The sequence below is a fragment of the Heteronotia binoei genome, chromosome 16 (genome assembly GCF_032191835.1).
Source record: "Heteronotia binoei isolate CCM8104 ecotype False Entrance Well chromosome 16, APGP_CSIRO_Hbin_v1, whole genome shotgun sequence".
Taxonomy (NCBI): Eukaryota; Metazoa; Chordata; class Lepidosauria; order Squamata; family Gekkonidae; genus Heteronotia; species Heteronotia binoei.
In genome coordinates, this window is record NC_083238.1 from 46,999,384 (window position 1) to 47,018,014 (window position 18,631).

Sequence of the window (18,631 nt, forward strand, 5' to 3'; positions counted from 1 at the left end):
GATTTTGTTTCTGAAAAGTGGTCATATATAGGATTTAGAGCGATAATTCTCCAACGAAATCATTTTATAGACAGGGCAAAGTATATCTTGCAAAGCAGTAACTTCATTTACCACAGCACTACAATCTTCATAACGCTGGTTGACATTTTCCAAAAGGTGGATATTTCTTTTAATCTTATGTTTTAAATTCTAAATTCAGCATTGCCATTTAAAAAGAGAGAAGATTTTTAAAAAAAATACTCTTCGCTTGGCTAATTTGTGACAACAGCAGCTTGAGTTTGGGTACCTTTTTCAAACATTCCGTTTCTCAAATGAGAAAGAAGAAAACTAAGGTCATGATTTTTAAAAAGTCACCCCAAAAGAACAGTCATTCAGATGAAATCCATTAAGCATTTGCAAAGGATTTAGAGTCACACAACTAAATTCACAAGCCAATGTCAACGGTGAAAACCGTTCCCGTTTCCCACTATCTGTTTTTGTCCGTAACCTGTCGTTGTCGTCCTTCACGTTGACAACACGACCCAAGATGTGTCCATTTTTTTTAGATAACCTTGACAAAACAACCAAAGATGTGTCTGTTTCTTGTAGGTAACCTTGATTTAAAACAAAAAACAAAAAACAAAGGCATGTCCATTTCTTTTAGATAACCCTTGAACACAGTTCTTCCAAGGCAGCATTCTTTCATTTGTCCCACCGTCAAAGTACATTTGTCCCACGTACACCCATGTGTGCTACCAGACCGGTCCCTAAATCATCATGGCTCCCAAAAGCGGTAAGTGGTGTAAGTCCTTGCTGGGACGCTGGGCTGACTGTTCCTCTTTGTTGGACTGTTCACTTGCCAGGAAATCATGTTGTGGTAGTCCTTTCGAGGAAGCCTCTTCTTCTTGTTTCTGACCTGTCAAGCACACACATGAACACGTGAAGCGGACTGGCACGGAATCAGACCCTTGGTCCATCAAGGTGAGTATCGTCTACTCAGACTAGCAGCAGCTCTCCGGGGTCTCGGGCAGAGGTCTCTCACACCACCTGCTGCCTGATCCCTTAACTGGAGGTGCTGGGGGCAGTGTCCGGCTATAAAAAAATTTTGGTCACAAGTAGTAAAAACGATAAAAGAAATAACTAAAGTATCTTTGCCAATCAATCCTGAAATATTGTTATTAGAAAAGTTAACTCAGCTTCATATAAAAGGTAAAGGTAATCCCCTGCGCAAGCACCAGTCGTTTTCGACTCTGGGGTGACGTTGCTTTCACAACGTTTTCACAGCAGACTTTTTACAGGGTGGTTTGCCATTGCCTTCCCCAGTCATCTACACTTTCCCCCCAGCAAGCTGGGTACTCATTTTACCGACCTCGGAAGGATGGAAGGCTGAGTCAACCTCGAGTCGGCTACCTGAACCAGCTTCCGCTGGGATCGAACTCAGGTCATGAGCAGAGGGCTCTGACTGCAGTAATGCAGCTTTACCACTCTGCGCCACAGGGCTCTTCAGCTTCATATAGACGGGACAAAACAAGAATTCATCTCTATTTTGCTTTCAATAGCAAGAAATATAATTGCAATGAAATGGCTTGACAGCAAACCACCTTCCATAAGCACATGGTTACAAAAACTATGGGATTACTTTATTCTGTCAAAACTTGAATATTTGAGTTCAAAGCTGTCCTTAAAAAATTATGAAGCAAAAGTAGTTAAAGTTTGGTTTCCAGTACTTGAATACTTAGCTCAAAAAAATATAATTCCAAACAACCCATTGTATCAGACAATGATTTATTTTTCATAATATAGATTTTATCGAATATGTCATAAATAATTATAGAATTGTTTTTCATTGTAGATTTGTTGCCTAGCATTGTATTAATTATGATTTTGCTTTATATGTTAATTTTGTTGTGAAAAGAATAAAAAAAATAAATTAAAAAAAAAACCTGGACTGGGGACTGAATGTGAGACCTCCTGCATGCCAAGCAGATAGGGTTGCCAATCTCCAGTTGGGGGCAGGGGATCTCTCGAGTTGGAGGCCCTCCCCCCACTTCAGGGTAATCAGAAAGGAAGGGGGGGAGGAAATGTCTGCTTGGCACTCCATTATTCCCTATGGAGACCGATTCCCATATATAAAGGAGAATTGATCTGCGGGTAGCTGAGGCTCTGGGGGAGGGCTATTTTTTGAGATAGAGTCACCAAATTTTCAGGATAGCATCCAACGCCTCTCCTCAAAACAGCCTCCAAGTTTTAAAAAGATTGGACCAGGGGGTCCAATTCTATGAGCCCTAAAAGAAGGTACCCCTGTTCATTATTTCCAATGGAGGGAAGGCATTTAAAAGGTGTGCGGTCCTTTTAAATGTGATGGCCAGAACTCCCTTTAGAGCTCAGTTATGCTTATCACAACCTTGCTTCTGGCTCCACCCCCAAAGTCTCCTGGCTCCACCCCCAAAGTCCCCAGATATTTTTTGAATTGGACCTGGCAACCCTACAAGCAGGCGCTCTGTCATGAGAGCCATGGCCCTTTCCCCAAGAGAAAATGATGGGGAAATATTAGGGGTTTCCCCCTTCTAATTCTGCACGAAGGATGAAGGATTTGCTTTGCACGTGCCAAGGAGAAGAAAGACAGACAAGGCTGGTCACCTGCACACATCGGGTGTTTTCGCACTCACCTTCAGCCGGCGCCGCGACCCTCTTGACGACGGAGGATCTGTGCTGATTTCCCACACGAAGCGCTGGAGCAACCAGAAGAGCCGCCAATTTCCGGCGCGAAGCCCGCTCAAGCGTTTTCCTGCTTCTTGGCGATTTACGTTTGAGCGGGCTTCGCGCCGGAAATTGGCGGCTCTTCTGGTTGCTCCAGCGCTTCGTGTGGGAAATCAGCACAGATCCTCCGTCGTCAAGAGGGTCGCGGCGCCGGCTGAAGGTGAGTGCGAAAACACCCATCCTGTTTTCATACTTCTAGGTACCACGCAAAGGAGGAGTTTGCACATCTCTCTGATAAGGAAAGACTCGTGCTCCTGATGAACGTCCAGCCTGAACATCTTCCCACAAAGGAGGTGCAACAGTTGCTCCTTAAGATGTCACTGTCTGCTACTAAGCAGTACAAGAGGTTAGAAAAGAAGACGTTCTAGTCTCTTCAGGGTTGCCAGCTCCCCACTGAAGGTGGGAGATCCCCCCTCCCTCAGGCCTGGCCACACAGCCAGTCAGCTGACCAGCGGGGAACCTACCAGAAGGAGAGCCACATAAACAAACAGGATTTAAAAGGGGACTGTATATATTTTTTTTTAAAGCTATCATGAAGGTAGAATGCCAGCAGGGGGGTGGGGGCTTTCCAGTGTTTTGCACTGAGTGTCACATGTATGATTTTCTGCCCACAGGACAGAAGTCTTGGGTATGTGCTCGATGCAAGGAGCTCCTGGTCCTCAGGGAAAGAGTTCGTACCCTTGAGGCCGAGGTGACTGACCTGGAGAAGCAGAGACAGTCAGTTAGGCACTCGGAGAAGACTCTCAGGGACGTATTAGATGAGCCCCACTTTAAACGTGGCAGCCCCATTGCTGAAAGGGAGCATGAGGGTCGACAGGGAACAGGGCACCGTGCTGAGGATAAGAGGAATGCGCCCTCAGAAGGGACCTCTTCTTTGGTTGGTGAGCGGGTATCCTTTTGCGCCAAGGAACCATCCCTGGGCAGGGAGAGGGGGGGGGTCTTGGTAGTTGGTGATTCGATCCTTAAGCAAGTAGACAGCTGGGTGGCAAAACCGCGTACTGACCGTATGCCTGCCTGGTGCGAAGATAGCAGACATTACGCGTGTTGTAGATAGGCTGATAGGCAGTGCTGGGGAGGAGCCAGTGGTCGTGGTGCATGTTGGCACCAACGATGTGGGGAAATGCAGTTGTGAGGTCCTGGAGGAAAAATTTAGGCTGCTAGGCAGGAGACTTAAGGCCAGGACCTCCAAGGTAGCCTTCTCAGAAGTGCTACCTGTTCCACATGTAGGGCTGGAGAGACAGGCACAAATTAGAAGTCTCAATGTGTGGATGAGACAATGGTGTAGGGAGGAAGGGTTTCCCTTCTAGAAATGCTTTGGGTCGAAATAGAGGTCCCAAAAGGAAATTTAACTATGGGAGTTTGTTATCGCCCACCAAATCAAAAGATAAAGGATGATTATAGTATGATGGAAGGATTAAAGATAGCATAAAAACTGTGTTGTAATGGGTGATTTTAACTACCCGCAGATTGATTGGGTCAATATGTTTTCTGGTCAAGAGAAAGAGATTGCGTTTCTAGATGCTCTCAATGACTGTGCTATGGAGCAGATGGTCACAGAACCTACCAGGGGTGGGGCGATCCTGGATTTGGTCCTAAGTAATGCCCAAGACTTGGTAAGAGATGTAAAAGTGATAGCACCGCTTGGGAGCAGGGACAATAACGTTATTTTCACTATTTGTATAAATAAGGAGTTGCCCCAAAAGACCAGCACAACCACATTTAACTTTAAAAGGGGTAAATTCTCTGAGATGAGGAGGCATGTGAAGAGGAAACTGAAAGGAAAGGTAAATACAATCAAAACCCTTGGGGAAGCTTGGAAGCTATTTAAAACTACAATCCTAGAAGCTCAGATAAAATATATACCACAAGTTAGGAAAGGCACAAACAGGTATAAGAGAAGGCCTGCATGATTAACAAACAAAGTAATGGAAGCTGTAAAAGGTAAGGTGGACTCCTTTAAGCGGTGGAAAGCTAGTCCAAGTGAGATTAATAAAAGGGAACACAGGCTATAGCAAATCAAATGCAAGACTGTGATCAGGCAGGCAAAAAGGGACTATGAGGAGCATATTGCAAAAAACATAAAGACCAACAATAACAATTTCTTCAAATATATTAGAAGCAGGATGATTAACATGTAGAATTCACTGCCACAGGAGGTGGTAGCGGCTACAAGCATAGCCAGCTTTAAGAGGGGATTGGATAAAAATATGGAGCAGAGGTCCATCAGTGGCTATTAGCCACAGTATATCTATAGACCCTACACATATTTGTGTGTGTGTGTGTGTGTGTGTATTTACGTATGTATATGTGTGTGTGTGTATACACACACACACATATATTGGCCACTGTGTGACACAGAGTGTTGGACTGGATGGGCCATTGGCCTGATTCAACATGGCTTCTCTTATGTTCTCACCAGGAGCATGCAGGAGGCCAAGGTTATATTGCCAGCAATGAGGGGACGTCACTTCTGGTGTGTAGTGGAAGTGACATCATCATGTCAATAACTTGATTTGATTAATTAGATTTATATCCCGCCCTCCCCGCTGAAGCAGGCCCACCACAATAAAGACAATAAATTACAGTAAAACATCAATGGCCATGTCACATCTGGGTGACACTCTGGTGTTTGGGCAAAAACTCTACGGTAAAAACCATTTTTACCGTAGAGTTTTTCCCAAATGCCAGAGTGTTGCTGGGACTTCCCAGCATGATTATGTCATTTCCAGAACACGCCAGAAAGAATGTCGCCACATCGCCAGTAATGTAGCCTGGGCTTTCCTCCCACTGCTGGTAAGTCTCTTTGCTTGATAAAATTGTAGGAGACATGAGGCAAGAGGCAGGACAGCAGTGAGTAGGGCTTGAAATTCACCTAGCGATTATAGCCCTGCCTAGAAGAGTCCCCAAAATACTGATAAGAACCCTGCGGGATCTTTCCCAATTCCACAGGGCCTGCAAAAAAGAATTATTTCGATTGGCCTACAATATCTGAATGGGAGAGAACTGCCGCTTTAATAGAGGCTGAGCAACACCAGCTGGGAGGAAGTGGAGACCATGGTAAGGGCCACTGTCAGATAATAGTAACTATGAAACCAATAGGAACTGAATTGCCTGCTGAAGAAGGTTGTGATCCCGCCTATCTAATTTTTTCTGAGTAGCACCACAATACTGTTTTAATTGATTTTAATATTGTTTAAGTTTAATGATTTTAATACTGTAATTTTTGATTGATTGTTAGCTGCCCTGAGTCCGTTCGCGAAGAAGGTGGGATATACATCCAAAGTGAATGAATGAATGAATGAATGAATGAATGAATGAATGAATGAATGAATGAATGAATGAATGATATACTGGGGAAAACAACAATTTCTTACCCGGCAGTAGACTAAAGCTCCTGTTACTGCTACACTATAACAAGCAATAATGGCAAGAGCTGATGCCATAACACTGGAATGTTCTGGTTCTTCTCGTTGCCTCGGAAGTTCTGGGGAACAACAAAAGAAAATGAAGCTTCCAACACGCACACCATCACCTTAAGTCATGCCCCTAAGCCTAAGGCAAAAGAATAAGCAGCCTGTAAAGAATAAGCAGGCATCAAGGAAGCCTCAGAAGCATCGTGTACAGTTTGCAACCAGCCTATATTCTGCAGGCACCAATCTAAGCCTTGTGGCTGGACTGAGGTGAAATTGGAGGGAAAGGGAAGTCCAACCACCGCCAAGGAGGCTAGGCCTTGAGAGAAAGAATATAAAATCTCCCTGACAAAGGCCTTCTTCTCTCATGACCTGAGTAGCAGAGAAGACCCTACAAGCAGAAGAGGATGCCTCACCCAAGGAGGGTGGGTTGGATCCAAAAAGGGCAGGGTATAGTTAAGCTTCCGAATTCCCAGGTCCCAGTGGAGGATCCCCTGGTTTTATAGGTTCCTTCCCGCCCCCAGTTAGCTGGTTGGCAGGGGGAAGCCCTGTCCCAACAGCCACCATGCGCCTTTCCACTTTGAAAAGCTTTTCAGAAGGTGTGTGCCTTTAAATCTGTAGGAGGCTGAATGGGGGCGGGGTGAGCTGACAGAACAACAGTGGCTGCACCCAGTGAGCTATGAAGCTATGAGTAAGAAAGGGAAACTAGCCCAGCCCCTCCGTTTTTTTATATTTCTTTCAGAAGTCATTTGCACAGTAAAATAGAGAGTATTTTACCCCCGACACCTTAATTTGTGCATTACTATGACTGCCTTGGATAAATGAGGCAAGAAAAGAATGAATAGGTGACTAGGTGGGCAGCTTAAAAACTAATAGCAATAGCGGAGAGTAAACATTTGTGTTGTCAGTTTGGTCAAGAGTGGTCAAGAATTTGATTTAGCTCTGGCCAGTTTGTAACTTCTTATTCCCTGTTTCCTAACAAGCAATCTGAACAAACACTGCATATTTCTCCTTATATCTTCTCAATGAAAAGTGCTAGAGGTTTTTTTTGTTGTTGTTGTTTTTAAAAGCTGGGAATTCAGTGGTGGAGTGTGATATACTTGGGTGGGGTTCATTGTCCCCAAATGCCCCCCACAGCTACAGGTCTGAAGCAAGGTGTGAATCAACATTCTCTTCCTATAGCCGCTAAGGGGACTGGAAGATAAGAGTACATTCCCTAGAAGAGGCAGGGTTGGAGACCAATCACACTTGGTATCCAGGTCTGGGACTGTGCTCTCTGAGATCTCACACTATTCTGTGGACAAGATCTTAATTTTCTAAGCAGAAGAATTCATTTAAAAATATGCATGCAAGGGTTTTTTTACCTTCTTTCACATGAATGACAGTACCGTTGCCCTTGCCGTGGTGATACGGCGGAGGGTACACAGCTTCGATTTTGCAGATGTAAATATCTGTATGAGTGACGCTCAGGTTGTACAGGCTGAACATCACGACTGTTGCGTTGAGCTCCATGTGGCAGCTGATTTCGCTCCTTTTGACGACGTCAATTCGAGAGCTTGTATTCCAGTTAGCAGAGCACACTTCCACGTCGCTGGCTGTCCCTTTAAACATTGAAACTTTGAACGCCTTCGTCTGCGGGCTGTTACAGGTGAAGTTGCAGAAGATTGTCGCATTTTTGTTCTCCACTATGAGCCGTGGAGGCTGGACCACTGAAATGACCTTTTCTGTAGGGGAGAGGACAGAAGCAAGCTGTGATCATCAGTTGTGCCACTAGAACAGAGGTGGAGAACCTCCGTCCTGAGGGCCATATATGGCCATATATGGCCCTCGAGGTCACTTGGTGTGGCCCTCAGAAATTGCTGGACCAAACCGAGCCACGTGGCAGCCTCCCTGGGGCCTGGCTGGCCAGCGAGGATTGTGGAGCCCAGCTGCACTGTGCAGCAGCCTCCCCAGAATCAAGCAGGGATCACGGGGCCCAGATGTACTGTGTGGCAGCTTCCCTGGGACCTGTTGGCTGGCCAGAATTGCTGCAGGGCCTGGAAAAGTTACTGCCCCAGTTCAGTTTGCACTTGATCATCCCAGATGGTGTGGCCTAATATGCTAATATTAGGGGATGTGGTCTAATATGCTGAGTTCCTGCTGGGCTTTTTCCACAATAAAAGCCTTGGACCTATGTATTTGCCTAGGGAGGCAGGCTGGGTGTTAGTGTGTGTGTGACAGATTAGGCTCTCCCCACATGACTTCAAATAGAAAAACAATTATTTGCATTAATTTTGCTGGCCTGAATCATTCTCCCTCGGCGGAACACTGTTTTTTAAGTTGATAATTTTTTTGAATGATGTTATAAATATCCATATGGCCCTTGGCAGAAAAAAGGTTCCCCATCCCTGCACTAGAAAATCCAAATTGGCTGGGAAAAGATGGGTGAAAAGGTCTTATGTTATGTCAGGAAATTGTTGTTGTTCAGTTGCACAGTCGAGTCCGACTCTGCGACCCCATAGACAAAGCCATGCCAGGCCCTCCTGTCTTCCACCATCCTCTGAATTCTGCTCAAATTCGTGTTAGTTACATCAGTAATGCTGTCCAGCCATTTCATCTTTTGCCATCACCTTCTTCTTTTGCCTTCTGTCTTTCCCAGCATCAGAGGCTTCTCCAGGGAGTGCTCCCTTCTCATTCGGTGGCCAAATTATTTGAGCTTCAGCTTCAGCATCTGACTTTCCAGGGAACAGTCTGGGTTGATTTCCCTTAGGATTGACTGATTTGATCTTCTTGCAGTCCAAGGGACTCTCAAGAGTCAGGAAATTAGTCAGGAAATTAGTGTGCCTTTTTAGCTGTGGTTGTCTTAGGGTTGCCAGGCAACCAGCGGGGGGGGTCAAGGACTTACTGGCAGCAGAAAGAGATCTAGCCTGGTTTTGCAGTGACATCATTAGCAATGAGGCAACGTCACTTCCAACACATACCGGAAGGGACATCATCACATCACCAGCAATGCAGGCTGTTCTGGTAGTTGGGCAAAAGCACTGTGGTAGCAGCTGTTTTCACCATAGAGTTTTTGCCCATATACCAGAGCATCCCATTTCACTGGCGACAAGATGACATCACTTCCGGTGCCTGCTGGAAGTGGCAATGCCACATCACCAGTGACACCAGTAATAGAAGAAGATTGCAGATTTATACCCCGCCCTTCTCTCTGAATCAGAGACTCAGAGCGGCTTACAATCTCCTATATCTTCTCCCCCCACACCCTGTGAGGTGGGTGCAGCTGAGAGAGCTCTGACAGAAGCTGCTCTTTCAAGGACAGCTCTGCGAGAGCTATGGCTGACCCAAGGCCATTCCAGCAAGTGCAAGTGGAGGAGTGGGGAATCAAACCCGGTTCTCCCAGATAAGAGTCCGCACACATAACCGCTACACTAAACTGGAGTGTCCAGCAGGCAAGCACCTGCCCCCAACTAGGGACTGGCAACCCTAGCCAACCCTGCCACTAGGCAAACTAGGCGATCGCCTAGGGTGCCAGCCTTCTGGGAGCACCAAACTGAGCGCCCCCCATGTGACTCAGTGACATTATCAGTGCAGTGGGGGGGGGGCACCAGAAGCTAGACTTGCCTACGATGCCAGACAGTCTAGGGCTGGCCCTGCCTGCTAGAACAGGCAGCTCAACTCTCCTTCTTTTCCCGCTCTGTTTCTCCTGAGCTAGGTCAGAAACAATAAAAGCTGCATCATAAATAATAAGATAACAACCGCGGCTATAAGGCCTGGCAAAGAAGGGAGGCCTGGCAATGAAGTTCTTTGCCAGGCCTTATAGATGCTGTTGGATCAGGCCTTCCCACGAATTAAATGTTAAAGGCTTTTGTCCCCTGGAGCAGCCAAAGTCTTCTCAAGCCGTCTTATTCCCCAAGCTGATATAGCAGCTGGGTTGCCAACTCCACATTGGGAAACTCCTGGAGGTTTGGGGTGGAGGCTGGGGAGGAGACAGGGCCTTTTTTGTAGCAGGAACTCCTTTGCATATTAGGCCACACTCCCCAGATGTAACCAATCCTGGAGCTTACAGGGCTCTTCTTACGGGGCCTACTGTAAAATCTTGAAGAATTGGCTATATCAAGGAGGTGTGGCCTAATATGCAGAGGAGTTCCTGCTACAAAAAAGACCCTGCGCAGCTCAGCAGGGATGTCATACTATCAACTCCACCCTCCAGGCTCCAAAGCTGCCGTTTTTATCCCTCAATGGACAGTGACATTTTCAGAACGTGGCCAGGGCCAGGACTTTTTTTGAACAGAAATGCACAGGAACACAGTTCCAGCTGCCTTGATGTCAGGGGCGTGGCCTAATACGCAAATGAATTCCTGCTGGGCATTTTCTACCAAAAAACCCTGCATAAAACAATGACTATATCGGGGGTGTGGCCTAATATGCCAATGAGTTCTTGCTGGGCTTTTTCAACACAAAAAGCTCTGTGTGAAATAATGGTGATGTCAGGAGGTGTGGCCTAATATGCAAACGAGTTTTTGCTGGGCTTTTTCTGCAGAAAAAAGACCCTGGTAAAAAGGGCTGTTATCCATATTCAGTAGCACCTTGTTTTGACAGTATCACCATGATTCTGAGGTGAACTTCCATTTTAACACTTGCTACTGAGGGAGAGGAAAGCTGGGAGAGAAACTGAATGTGAAGCAAGCATCTCTTGAGCTTCCATCTTGGATGACAAGGGGACTACACCAAACTCACTTTAGGGGCCCAATGCAGCCTATCCATTGGCCACAATTGACTTCAGTCATTTTTTTTAAAACTCCCTTCACTTTAAGTGTTCTATAAACTCCCTAGATTATAGTCCAGTAGCACTCTAAAGACAAAAAAAGATTTTCGAGGTATAAGCTTTCAAGAGTCAAAGCTCTCTGATGAACTTTCAGATGTGGACGTTTATAATGGCCATTCATGTCTCAGTGGTTGGCTCAAGGTGTAGTGGTCAGCAGGGCCTTTTTTGTAGCAGGAACTCCTTTGCATATTAGGCCACACACCCCTGATGTACCCAATCCTAGTAGGCCCTGTAAGAAGAGCCCGGTAAACTCTTGGAGGATTGGCTACATCAGGGGTGTGTGGCCTAAAATGCAAATGAGTTCCTGATACAAAAAAATCCCTGGTAGTCAGAGTCTCAAACTAGGATCTGGGGGACTCAGGTTCAAATTCAGATTCAAATGCCACAGGAGCCTGCTTGGTGACCTTGATCCAGGTACACGCCGTCAGATGGGAACAACGTAAACTGTTTTGGGTCCCCATTGGGAGAGAAAAGCCAGGATATAAGTGAAGGAAATAAACCCTTTTGTAGTGTTCCTGTTCCCCTTTGTGTGACTTTTGGATTCCCTTTCTTTCTCTTTCTCCACAAAACTTTAGCATTTAAATATGAACTGAGGAGGGGGGAGTGTGGGGTTTACAGAAAACTTAGCAACTGGCTTGAAGTTCTTGTTTCCACACTCACTATGAAGCAGCCAACTTTGCTTTGCCAAGGGAAGGAATGGGGGGGAATCAGAGCATGCAAGAGGAGGGGGAAGTAGTCCATCTGCAGCATATTTCTGGCCTTCTAAATCATCATTTCGGGGGGTTTGAGACTATTTCCCCTGAAATCATCCAAAGGATGAGTGATTAAGTATGCAGTGGATTTTTTCCCAGCCTTGTTCAAATGATCACTAAGGGTGATGGAGAACCGTTAACTCATGAAATTAAAAATTGGTATTCAAGGTGCTTGTAATCAGGGCTTTTTTTTAACAGGAATGCACAGGAATGCAGTTCCAGCTGGCTTGGCATCAGGATGGAGGTGTGGCCTAATATGCAAATAAGTTCCTGCTGGGCTTTTTCTTTAAAAAAACCCCTGTGTGTAACAATGGTGGCATCAGGAGGTGTGGCCTAATATGCAAATGAATTCCTGCTGGGTTTTTTCTACAAGAAAACCCTGCTTGCAATTAATATACAATAGGAATTAATTCTAATTTGCATAAACTCATTCATTAAAAAGGATAGACTATCCTTTTTTCGTGAGGAAACAGTTGGTCAAAATCAGACAAATGCTACTGCACTTAGAAATAATTATGCTTATTCCCTGCATGCATCTCTGATATTAATCATAATCAGGGGTGGAATTCTAGCAGGAGCTGCTTTGCATATTAGGCCACACACCCCTGATGTAGCCAATCCTCCAAGAGCTTACAAAAAGGAGCCTTGTAAGCTCTTGGAGGATTGGCTACATCGGGGTGAGGTGGCCTAATATGCAAAGGAGCTCCTACTAGAATTCCACCCCTGGTGACATTATAGGCAGCCTTTGAAGACTAGGGGTGGAATTCTAACAGAAGCTCCTTTGAATATTAGGCCACACACCCCTGATGTAGCCAATCCTCCAAGAGCTTACAAAAAAGAGCCTTGTAAGCTCTTGGAGGATTGGCTACATCAGGGGTGTGTGGCCTAATATGCAAAGGAGCTCCTGCTAGAATTCCACCCCTGCTCATACTGAACAATGGAGAGGCAAAAGGACAGACAGCCGTGACTATCGGCTGCAAAGAAATTACTGGTTTTCTATTTATTTCTTTGCCTTAAAACTCAATAGAAGAAGAAGAAGAAGATATTGGATTTATATCCCGCCCTCCACTCCGAAGAGTCTCAGAGCGGCTCACAATCTCCTTTCCCTTCCTCCCCCACAACAGACACCCTGTGAGGTAGGTGGGGCTGGAGAGGGCTCTCACAGCAGCTGCCCTTTCAAGGACAACCTCTGCCAGAGCTATGGCTGACCCAAGGCCATTCCAGCAGGTGCAAGTGGAGGAGTGGGGAATCAAACCCGGTTCTCCCAGATAAGAGTCCTCACACTTAACCACTACACCAAACTGGCTCTCCCTTCCAGTTCCCCCTTCCAGCAAAGAAGTCAAGCTCTGGCCCTAGCTGAAGAACTTTAAGAGGATTTGAACTCAAGCCCAGCTTCAGTGGTGAATCTACTGCACCACAAAGACTCTCCTTTGGCCACAACAATGTTAAAATACTTACACGGTCATAGATCTTCATTATTATTTTATGGAACTGATGCTTACTCTTTCTCTCTGGAGATGCAGTTATGTGTTTATGGTATCCTGTGCTGCGCTAGGGTTGCCAATCCCCAGGTGGGGGCAAGGGATCCCCCAGCTTGGAGGCCCTCCTCCCACTTCAGGGTCATCAGAAAGTGGGAGGGGGGAGGGAAATGTCTGCCGGGCTTTATTCTGTATGGAGACCGATTCCCATAGGGTATAATGGAGAATTGACCTGCGGGTATCTGGGGCTCTGGAAGGGGCTGTTGTCTGAGGTCGAGACACCAGATTTTCAGCATAGCATCCAGTGCCTCCCTACAGAATACCCTCCACTCCCAAAGTCCCCAGATATTTCTTGAATTGGACTTTCCTAGAAGTAAGCGCAACTGAATAAACGTGTGTAGGATTCTGAAAAGACCCGCTCAGGCGTCCTTGAGAACTTTTAACTCTAAGCAAGGTTAGCTGTAAGCAGGTGAGTTCTTTTAAAATATAGATAATGAAACATAACTGGCCACAAAACTCTTGGCCAGCAGGGGGGAAAAAGAACCTAAATGTGTTAGAATGCCAAAAATTCCAATCATTCTTTTCAAAAGCAATAGCTTTTAATAACATCAGCAGGGGAGAGCTCAACATATTGGCATGGGTTTGCTTTTATTCCTTTTCTGTCACCAATATTTATATTATGCTGCCCCTTAGAACCAAGCTGAGAAGATAAATTCACACATAGGTGACTTGAGAAATTTAAGATCGTATGACGATTGCTTTTTGTGTCCCAAGGCGTCCCTAATGTGTGTCTTGAAACAATGTAAAAATTACAGCAGCACAACCTTCATATTCAAGAGGTGATAATCAGAAAAACAGGAACTATTAATGTGAGAAAATAGATCTGACTCTGAAAGATGTTCCAAAATCTAACTATTCTTACATAAATCATGGCTTGTATCACTGGATCCCAAGATGTGGGGGGAAGAAAAAACACTTAAACATAATTCCACTTGCACAAACCACTGCAGTGACACATAGCACTTCATTAAGAAGGGTATTGACAAGATGGAATGGGTCCAGAGGAGGGCAATGAAGATGGTGAGGGGTCTGGAGACCAAGTCCTATGAAGAAAGGTTGAAGGAGCTGGGCCTGTTTAGCCTGGAGAGGAGGCGGCTGAGAGGTGATATGATCACCATCTTCAAGTACTTGAAGAGCTGTCATATTCTGGGCAGTGTGGAATTGTTTTCTGTGGCCCAAAAAGATAGGACCAGAACCAATGGGTTGAAATTAAAAGAATTTCCGGCTCAACATTAGGAAGAACTTCCTGACTGTTAGAGCAGTTCCTCAGTGGAACAGGCTTCCTCGGGAGGTGGTGGGCTCTCCTTCCCTGGAGGTTTTTAAACAGCGGCTAGATGGCCATCTGACAGCAATGCAGATCCTGTGAATTTAGGGGGAGGTATTTGTGAATTTCCTGCATTGTGCAGGAGGTTGGACTAGATGACCCTGGAGGTCCCGTCCAGCTCTATGATTCTATGATTATTACTTTTGTGCATGCAGAATGGTAGAAAGTACAACACATCATTTTCATAACTCATTTGATTATTATTTAATTAAACCCGACTTCAAACCCCCACTTATGTTCTTTCAGCCTAATCTACCTCACCGTTTGTTGTGCCGATGAAAGGGAGGAGAGGAGAGCAACGTATGCCGCTTCAGGTACCCATTGTGGGGTACAAATGTTTTAAATAAATAAATGTCTTTAAAAGAATATCGGAAGAAATAGCTTGTGCTCTGCCTCGTGCAGATGGGAAAGACAGAACATATACAATTGCTTTAACTTAGGGCAAGAAGATAGGACGGGGAAAATTTTAGGGTTTCTTCTTGCATCAAAGCCAGTTATGCGCAAGGAAATGTTTTGCAGGATCCGTCCCTCATTTGTTGCCCAGAATCTGATATTCAGTTTATGCCTGATAAATAATTGGCACCAAAATCTGGAGACTTCACATCAGTTCTCGTGAGTACTGTTAAACAAGCTACATATCCGATAATTTTCAGTGTCTCAAAACATAACTTCCTGCCAACAGTAACATTTCCAACGGAAACTAAGACCTCTAGTAACCCAATATTTTTAAACAACTTTAACAATCGTGCTCAGTGTAAACCATATTACAAGGACAGAAGAGTCCAAAACAGAATTGCAGGTAACAGAAGAAGACAAGGACATTAGCTAACCACCCCCAAAGTCCTTATATGGTGAGGGAGTCCATTCCTGTAGGTATGAGGAAGATATCTAAAGGAATAGTCAAATGCAAACGATTTGAGTTATTCATCATACCAATCGCTTGCATAGCCCAGACTAGCCCCAAATCATCAGAATTTGGAAGCTGAGCAGAGTTGGCTAGAGTTAGCACTGGGATGGGAGACCACCAAGAAAGAACCTGGGTTGGTATGCAGAGAAAGACAATGGCAAACCACCTCTGCTCATGAAAACTCCTTGAGGGTCACCAAGTCAGCTGCAACTCAACGGTGCTGAAGTATTATTATGCTGCTAATTGTGAAAGTATTTTGTTCACTTATTGGGTCACCACAGAGATTTTGTGCATAGGCAGGAGTGAACAAAGATCTCCTCCTGTCTTGGCACTGTTCCCTTATACGGGGCCAGCCCTAGACTGTCTGGCACCCTTGGCAAAGCTAACTTCTGGTCTCCCCACACATTGATAGCATCACTGGGTCTCAGAGGGGGCGCCCAATTTGGCACCCCCAGAAGGCCAGCGCCCTAGGCAATCACCTAGTTTGCCTGGTGGCAGGGCTGGCCCTGCCTTATATATGCCCATACAAACATACTTACCCTTCTAGAGGAAAGAGCAGATCAGGCCTCTGAAGCCCAGCCAAGGATGAAAATGAAAGGAAAGTGTCACACTCCATCCCTCTATCACAGGGGTGGCCAACAGTACCTCTCCAGATGTTTTTTGCCTACAACTCCCATCAGCCCCAGCCATTGGCCATGCTGGCTGGGGCTGATGGGAGTTGCAGGCAAAAAAAATCTGGAGAGCTACTGTTGGCCACCCCTGCTCTATCACATATCACTCCCTGCAGTAAGTGGGAGATCCCCCAGAGTTCTCTGCAGGCTGGAACTTTGCAGGGGCTTCTGGGAAAGATCTGCAGTTCTTGATGGGGATGTATTGGCTAGCAGCCTGTTCGTGGAGGCTAACTGGCCCTTGGGCAGACTCAGACTAGCTTGTATACGACTCCCATCTAGGCTGCTTAAAGGTTGAGATTGGGTGTCTGTTAGCAGTTAAAAGGTTTCAGGTTATTCTTCAAAATATGGAATGGAAATTAACAGCATCCAAGATGTGTATTAATATTTAGGAAGGGCACACTTAATTTACCCTGACCTGGACGGGCCAGGCTAGCCCGATCTCATCCGCTAACAGAAGTTACACAAGGTTGGCCCTGGTTAGCAATTGGTTGGGAGACCACCAAGAACAACTAGTGTTCCTATCATAGAGAGGTAACGGCAAACTACCTCTGTTCATAAGAACATACATAATAAGAGCCCTGCTGGATCAGACCAGTGGTCCATCTAGTTCAGCATTCTGTCTCACACAGTGGCCAACCAATTCCACTGGACACCCAAAAGCAGGATGTAGAGGCTGAGATATTCATATGAACATCAGAAGAGCCCTGCTGGATCAGACCAGTGGTCCATCTACTCCAGCATCCTGTCTCATACAGTGGTCAACCAATTTCACTGGACACCCAAAAGCAGGATGTAGAGGCTGAGATATTCATATGAACATCAGAAGAGCCCTGCTGGATCAGACCAGTGGTCCATCTACTCCAGCATCCTGTCTCATACAGTGGTCAACCAATTTCACTGGACACCCAAAAGCAGGATGTAGAGGCTGAGATATTCATATGAACATCAGAAGAGCCCTGCTGGATCAGACCAGTAGTCCATCTACTCCAGCATCCTGTCTCACAGAGTGTTCGACCAGTTCCTCTAAAAGGTCAAAACAGGGCATAGAGGCCAAGGCCTTCCCCTGATGTTACCTCCTAGCTCTAGGATTCAGAAGATTAGTGCCTCTGAATGTGAAAGTTCCCTTCAGTCACCATGGCTTGTAGCCACTGACAGACTTCTTCTCCATGAATCTATCTCCTGTTAAAGTCATTTATTCCTGTGGCCATCTCTGCATCCTCAGACAGCAAATCCCATCTCTCGCCTTGAAAACCCTACAGGGCTGCCATCAGTCGCTTACAACTTGACAGCACCTTGCACACACAGAGAGGCCTTAATTTAAACCCAGCATTATATCTGTTAGATTTACCTTGAATCCACCTAGCACAGTTAACTCCAAAGCCCCACTAATTTTCTACAGTGCCTACAGTGCAATCCAAAATAGGTCAGTGGGTTTAGAAGGACTACACTGTGAGTTCTCTCTTTGTGTGATGGGACCGCTGGTTCTCGTCTTAATGACACTGTAAGAGATTTCTCCCCTCAGAAATGTCGTTGAAATTTAACTGTAAGAGATTTATTCCCTCAGAAATGTCGTTGAAATTAAATCATTTACCTGTTTGACTGGTAAGCCGAACGGCGCTGAGTACCGTGAGGCTCCACAGCATCATGATGGGAAATGGTGGTTTAGAAATCTTTGACTCCTCAGAACAGAGCTGAAGACTGCCACAGGGTAAAAAAGAGTCTACCTGTCGGATGAAGATTCAGCCTCCTCTGTTCTCTCACGCTTTTCTTTCTCATCTTTTCCTCCCTGCACAACATGAAACATAGAAGCGTCAATGGGCTGTGTTGCAAACAGGAAGCAGCGCTCTCTCTCTTTTTGATGACTACTATTTTATCTTTGTTTATACTCCTTTTTTGTACAGCTCTGCAGAACAGGAAGAAAACCCCCAGTCTGCTATAAGATCAAAAAGCTCAATCAGCTTTTAATGTGATTCCACCCTGATCTTCATAGGAAAGAGGAAACGCCAGATCCCCGAACGGCTCTGAATATGTGTTTGTTAGCCAGCTAGAACAGAACATTGATAGCCAAGGGCAGGGGTCGTTTTGTACAAAAATAGGTGGTGGAACTCATTAGCATAACTCATTAACATATGCAGATCCCCCCCAGCCAAAAAAAACCCTATGCAAGAAAAGAGAGCCCCAGGTGAGCTAGGCCTGCTTTGGCTGGTTAAAAATCCAGCCAGCCCAAGCAGGCCTCACTCGTCTGGGGCTCCCCCGCCCCCACAGTTAAAAGGCCAGCAAGCCACTTGCCCCACAAGATCACATAAGAAGTGGAGAAAGGGTAGCACAAGCTTCTTGAGGGGTTAATGACGGCTGCTGGGGGTGTGGCAAAGCCCTGGTGGCTGGCTGGCTGGCTGCTCTCCTAATCCAGGGATTGTTATGCAGCTGCACCTACTATTCAATGGAGAAGGTAGGTGGGGAGGAAGAGGGGGAACCCTCAGAAA

The 18,631-nt window shown here is 45.7% G+C and overlaps 1 protein-coding gene across 1 annotated transcript; it reads right to left on the bottom strand.

Moving 5' to 3' along the window:
* Positions 1-730: 730 nt before the first annotated feature.
* Positions 731-17,794, bottom strand: CD28 (CD28 molecule). The gene is made up of 4 exons (XM_060257426.1): positions 17,740-17,794; positions 7,514-7,873; positions 6,114-6,223; positions 731-895 (listed from the first exon to the last, which is right to left on the bottom strand). Exons 1-4 carry the CDS (start codon positions 17,792-17,794, stop codon positions 755-757), a joined length of 666 nt encoding a protein of 221 aa, XP_060113409.1. The 3' UTR covers positions 731-754.
* Between the last annotated feature and the right edge of the window lie 837 nt (positions 17,795-18,631).

Excerpts from the sequence above, each read along its gene's own strand:
- CD28 (XM_060257426.1), bottom strand. The coding sequence starts at position 17,794 with ATGATGCTGTGGAGCCTCACGGTACTCAGCGCCGTTCGGCTTACCAGT. Across the intron at positions 7,874-17,739 it reads TCGGCTTACCAGTCAAACAG|AAAAGGTCATTTCAGTGGTC; the intron begins GTAAATGATTTA and ends TCTCCCCTACAG. Across the intron at positions 896-6,113 it reads GAGCTTTAGTCTACTGCCGG|GTCAGAAACAAGAAGAAGAG; the intron begins GTAAGAAATTGT and ends TGTGCTTGACAG.